The 6,560-nt window shown below is 43.6% G+C and overlaps 1 protein-coding gene across 1 annotated transcript; it reads left to right on the forward strand.

Annotated features, from left to right (window-relative positions):
• The first annotated feature begins 1,056 nt into the window (after nucleotides 1-1,056).
• LOC136422079 (histone-lysine N-methyltransferase set-9-like) lies at nucleotides 1,057-5,854 on the forward strand. Its single transcript, XM_066409718.1, has 3 exons — nucleotides 1,057-1,237; nucleotides 3,361-3,814; nucleotides 4,286-5,854. Exons 2-3 carry the CDS (start codon nucleotides 3,413-3,415, stop codon nucleotides 5,048-5,050), a joined length of 1,167 nt encoding a protein of 388 aa, XP_066265815.1. The 5' UTR covers nucleotides 1,057-1,237; nucleotides 3,361-3,412; the 3' UTR covers nucleotides 5,051-5,854.
• Nucleotides 5,855-6,560: the final 706 nt, after the last annotated feature.

Here is a 6,560-nt window from a genome sequence, read left to right on the forward strand (position 1 = left end):
GTATATAGTTGTAAGGATGTGTATGGATGTAACCTGCAGTGCAAGAGGAGCCTGCTAGGGGGTTGACCATCTTGCAACACTTCGGTAAACGATCCTTTAAAAATATCTTATAGTCGGATTACTTGTTTCTTAGAATAAGTCCTATCCCCAGGAAAAAGATTTAGTTAACTCCTTTCTAATGTTAAAAGCTCCTTGGGTAAATGACTAAGAAGCCAAGGAACTGATTTCCATACTTACAGATACTAGTACATAACCTACATTGTACTTTGCCAAACTGCTGGAAAATGATTAGAATCATTACGCCCAAAAAAAGTTACTCAAGCAACTGGATATGATTTTGGAAGTAGAAACGTTAATTGACAATCGCGGGTATGACGGACCTAAAAAAAACGGCGCAAAAGCCTTGGAAAACAAGCCTGAACCACACATCTGCTTGGAGTAGTGAAACATGACTACGTCACCGAGCGGCTGTCATTCTATGTCAGACGACATGTCTGTGACGTCACACCTGACACGCCCTGTCTCTGCGGGATGCTTCAAATGATTACGTCACCTCCAAAAATACCATAAATGCCGCGCGTTCATATAAGGCGGTACTGTCTCAGTCCCTGGAAAAATATAATCGCCGATTAAAATGATTTAGTAGAAGACTAGACACGGTTGAAAAGCAATATCGTTGTGATGAAAGAAAACTAGTAGTTAGAGTTCGGAAATGAGATATTTGTGCAGTTATATCTCATAAAAGAAAAACATATCTTTTGAATAGATGACCTATTTCTTTCATCGTTCTACATACGTGATATGCTCTCGTTATATTGATGTAAATTTTCAATGGTGTAGTTTGGTTAATATCATATTGTTCCTAAACTTTTATTCCACGTAAGTTTTCCTGTGTTTTTAATTTAACATTTTCCCTACTACCACGTAGGAGTGCAATGAATGTTTTCCTGAAGCTATAAATCAATTTGAAACTGACACATTTCTTTATTGAGACGTTATCCCCAGAATTCCCCTGTTTCAGCCCGTCCTGACATGCACGCCCAAAGCCCCTATTTGGGTCTTCCAAGTTCATATCAGCCGAAACAGGATCGGGTGACCATCTCCGCACGCTGTGAGGGGGAGGACGGCAAAAATTTCCATCCAGTTTTCTCTCAAATCTGTTTTTGCGGGACTCGTTTAAAGAATTAATGCTGTAACAACCACCCACAACATTCTTCTTTCCCTATTGCTGTCTAAGGTAAGTCTAGTTAGCTAGTTTTGGCGTGATTTTTGAGTGAAATATGATTTGAATGAATTCAGTTCTGCGTCGTTGCAGTAATGATTGCCGAGCGGATGAGGGCGCTTGTGAGTGATTGATAGGCGCAGCTGCGTTGGGAGGGAGGGGTGGAAAAGATGAAATATGTTTTGTTTGTCTAATATTTTGTCGTTCTCTTCAATAGCACTTTGCTCTGTATGTGCCAAATGTCTCTGATTATTGAAATTGTTCAATTTATTACATGCAATGTTCTAGATGAACTATGCCTTTATAACATAATTCAACGTTGAAGCAGTGCATTGTGAATGTGAATTATGATTGAGAAGTTGAATCTTTCTCTGATGCTTTGAAGATGTTAGACACACTGAAGTTCAGCAAACCTTTTAGCATACATGACATGAATATATACATACATGTACTTTCTGGCCTAAAAATGAATTATCGCATTATTCAGAGGACATCAAGAAGAACCCACAAATGTGTTTAAAGGTACCCAGAGCATTTTATGAGGCTTGAAACTCGAATTAGAAAAACTCAAATTTCTAGTCATTCCTACACATAGTAAGTTTCAATAACACTATACCATTACATATCGACATTAAAGGAGCAAAGATACGATGTCGTTGTGTGGTGAGAACTGATAGAAAATCTAAGCCCTAATACTAGATTGATCCTGACTGTCCATCACAATTAACGGTTTGACCAATGAGAGCGTGACTGCATGTCCGTCAAATATTTGCATTTCTATGTTTCAATTTTGCATTTCTACGTTTTGACGGAGGTGGGCGGGGCCATGGGATCGGTTCATTAACACTAGGCGCGTGAAACTAAAAGATCGCCATGTAGCTTATTTTTGTGCCGCTTTTGAGCACTTTTGATATGAAATTAGCACGCAAATGTGGTAAACAGTGGCATTAAATGTCAGTTTCATGAAGATTACAGCAACTAGAATATTTCCAGTTTTCAAGCCTCATAAAATGCTCTGGGTGCCTTTAATGAAGTATTCAAAGCCGACAATATCTTTCTTTATTTCGGGTACACGACCCAGAGGCGGACAATATTAATGCACACTATACAAACATACTAGACATACACCAAGCTATAAACATACTTTTAAAAAATTATTTCTTAAGTTTCAATCTGAGTTCAGAAGACATCGGGTATAACGCTGCTGCAGGTGTTAGCTGAATATCATATAATCTGTTTGATAAAGGAGTAATACGTTTTTTCTACGTCTGGCATCAAAAGTGTCAGTAGTATGATGAAAAGAAAACTCGTACTGCAATTGTGAAAAAAATGGTTATTTAGTTGGAGAGGACACACGATTTTATATTAGTTTTAATCACTATGCACACACTGACTGCCCTCAACATTTGACAGAATTTTCAGTAGATGATAGTACCGTTATAAAGTCTTATCACACTAGTTCCTAACGTGTCCTAAAGTTGTAATTCAGTGCGGCAGTGTATATCGTTAACCATCAGGGGCAAAATCTGTGCCAAGCACGATCAGTACAGACCTTACGCTCTATAATTACACGGGTCTACATGACCGCGGCGCCGCCAAACGTTGTTGGGAGGTCTGGCACGAATACTGGAAGCCTGACGCTCAGTTCTAAAATGGGTTCGGGGTCATCATGCCGACGACATTTTTCAAGGTCGTCGTCCTCTTGGCCATCTGGTTGTGACATTAGTGTTTACATGCGACAAATGTTTCTCTCACTAGAGATTTTGCTTTTCGCTTGCCTTCTTGGAGCGCCAGCGTTTACTAAAGTTTGTTTGTGGGGGGAGGGAGCACTGATTCACGCTTTACATGGGCTAATAAAGTTCTCCAATGCAGGGAGAGATAGTTTCGCCCCAAAAATAAACGCCGGCGCTCCAACAAGTCAACAAAGGAGGCTCGCTTTTCACCCTGTATATCTTTTTTAATAGGAGACAGAAACAACGCACAACGACAGTTCAATAGCGCCACCTAGCGAGAATTATGGAACCTCCAGCAGCAATAGTCGGCGAATCTGGCTGTGGCATCAGTGTTTACATGCGACTCTTTGAAGTCAAATATTTCTCTGACTAGAATTTCACCTTGTGTATCTAATTTTTTTACAGGAGACAGAAACAACGCACAACGGCAATTCAATAGCGCCACCTAGCGAGAATAATGGAAACTCCAGCAGCAATAGACGGCGAAGACGCCACCCCGCCTCAAGCCTCCCACCCGAAATCCGCCTCCTCCGCCAGAGCCATCCACCGACGGATCCAACGCGCTCACGCCAAGAACATTCGTTACGCACTACACCTGGACACCTTACAGGTATACGTACAAGAGCGTCTTATTCCCATGGGGTTAGACTTAAAAAGGAAATGCCAGCCGACCATAGGGAGTCAGAACACGGATTTCGTGCGGCGCTGGGTGGAGATTCTGGACGCGGCGTCGCAGAACCTGATGGACATGGTGATCGAGTACAGCGCGCAGATGGTGGCGGAGTCTGACGACGAGATCGTCCGCCTGACAGAGACGCTGCAAGCCGTCACGCTGGAGAGCGAGTTCGAGCAGTTTCAGGTCCATTTTGTTTATGAAAACGTGCCTGCGTTAAAATGATATGTTGTGCGACGCCATTGATACTTACTTCTAATTTCATTGGCCTAAGGCGAAATTGCTATCGATTTAAAGAGCATAGTATTCAGGGAAAATAGAACGAATATAGCAGTGTCCAGCCAACAATGATGAGGTTCTGCGGTCACTACTGTATCGTCTCCTTTGAAGGCAGTGCTAGAGGTTAAGGATAAGGATTAAGGATAAGAAGGGAGTCTTCTTTGACCTATTCCTCTAGTCACGTGCCCGAAGTTGTGGGCCTGTCATTCTAAAGAAGGCCGCACGTAGTGACGGACGCACGTTCAAACACGTGACTCTTGTAACGGGTCAATGGTACTAGGAAGTTTGTAACGTGCCCCGTCCCGGTTTGCTTGTAAGTCCGTTGTCCCTCAGGATGCAGAAGATCTGCATGTATTTAACTTCGATTTCTACTTCCAGGAGACTCTAGAGAAGTACAACAGCAAGCTACGGAAGAAGATCGAAGAACAGAAGAAGAAGAAACTGGAGAGAGACCGACTGATGGCCAAGGAGAAGAGCATCACGGTCTACAAGGAGCACCGCCTGTCTACCAGCAGCGGCAGCAGCGGGAGCAACAGTAGCATCGACCAGATGGACGTTTTCGCGCCGGTCATGAGCGCACTGCAACAACAACAACGCCACTATCAACAACAACAGCAGACAGAGCACGCCAACGCCCCGATGAACATGCACATGGTGCGACACAAGTCGCCGACACCAGAGTTCATAGTGCCGCCTGCTATCGCTGAAAGGACGAGACTCAGGCCGGCGTCTGCCCCGGAGTTTGTCCCGCCACCAAGTCCTCAGTTACCGGAGAAATCGACCAGACATTCGGTACATTTTGAGCTGCCTTCCCCTGATCTAAACGCGAGGAGACACGAGTACAACCCACCGCAGCGCGGGACCAACAACCCCGGGCTGAGGCCGCCTCCGAGCCCGAGGAACCCACGCAAACAGATCGGTAGCGGGAGGATAGTGGAGCCGAAGAGCCCGAGGCCAAGGAGAAGCAACAGGCCCTCTCGCGGCGCGGAGATGCAGCACCGATCTGAATCGCAAGACGGCGCCCCTGTCACGCCGAACACGCCAAGAAAGCATCGCCAGGATTCTGCCTCCAGAAGTTCCCAGCCGCGTTCGAACGCGACGCCACGTCAAAGGAGAAGGGATTTTAACCCCAAGAAAACATGACGGAAATATGGAACATTATGGATATGAATTATATAAGAATGAATAACAGAATGTAGCTATGTTGTAAGAAATTGCGAGAAAATGTGCACGGGGAAATGTAATGTAAATGTAAATGTGCACAAAAAGACAGCGGGCAGAAAAAAACGCTGAGAGAAGATAGACACAGTCACTTGATTCAGCAGCAAAAAGATAGTTAGAAATAGAGAATTAACGACGACGTTTTCAAAAGCCCCTCCCAGCCTAATCTCCAAGCAGATCCACACCGGGCGCGAAAATCGTATATGCTAGCCAGAGAAGGTCCTGTCAACCAGAGAGGGTCCAATCAGCCCTACAATTAATAATACGTCCCTTATAACGTAACATTATAAGCGGTCTCTCCAAAATATGAGGGGTGTATTTCTTGTCTAGGGCACGCACGCTGAAAACGTAGAGCTCAATTACAAAGCGTTTAGCCTAAGTCTAACGTTAAACTAATGCTTCATACTGGCAGTAGTTGTAAATGTTCATGTAAAGCTACCAATGCACAGACGATGGATTGAGGAAATAAATTTACAAATTTTCAAGGAAACTAGTGGAAACAGGAATTGGAGTTAAGAGTAAATTGAAATACCCTGTACAGACCCTTTGATTACACTGACGAAATAATTCAAATTAGATTTAGATTTAGGCTGTAAGGAAGTTGCAATGATTCCTTAGCTTATATTGACTAAGGTGGACTTTCCCTACATTGTGTTGATTAATATCTGTCGTTTGGTTTTGTACTAATTATGTATTCATCGACTAATTAAAGATATGTCCACAGATTGTCTGTTGTTCTTTTTACGACTGTTTGAGGCATAATTGTGTGGCCCATGGGCTACAGAAGACGGGCACCGCCCTATTCACCGAAAGGTGTGGGAAATATTTTGTGGCGTCGTGTGGCGTAGGGTGTTCGGCCCAGAACCAAGCGGTTCGAATCCCCTGACACCACCGATGTTGTGCCCTTACAATTGGGAAAGGCACTTTACACGACTTTCCACACTACACCCAGGTGTAAAAAAATTGGGTATATTTGTTCTGTGTACGTGGCACGGTTAAAATAAGTTATGAAAAACTTGAGTGCAGTGTCATGTCGTCTTTGTCTGTCAAAAAGCAAGAAAAAAATAAGGATTTTAACGTTTCAAAGCAAGATAGAAGCTAGAGGCACTGCAAAATAACGATAGAGGGTAGTGGCAGGGGTTATAAGAATCAGAATAGGGGGTGTCAGGTATCCTATTTCCCCATCCTACCCTCAAGACACCTGCATACTTCGGAGGGTTCAGTCAGAATCCGTTATAACCTGTGGCTCGTTGATTAGGCATCCACTCACTTTTATGCGCAAAAGAGTCACGGAAAAGCGAAACCTTACCCTGTAAAATAAAATCGGATCCTCCACTAACTGCAGATTATGGTTCAACCAAAATCTAAAAAACCGCATTTCTCAGGCATTTCGGGCTATTTGATCTTCCGAAAAATTGCCTTCCGCATGTTT

The sequence above is a fragment of the Branchiostoma lanceolatum genome, chromosome 16 (genome assembly GCF_035083965.1).
Source record: "Branchiostoma lanceolatum isolate klBraLanc5 chromosome 16, klBraLanc5.hap2, whole genome shotgun sequence".
Taxonomy (NCBI): Eukaryota; Metazoa; Chordata; class Leptocardii; order Amphioxiformes; family Branchiostomatidae; genus Branchiostoma; species Branchiostoma lanceolatum.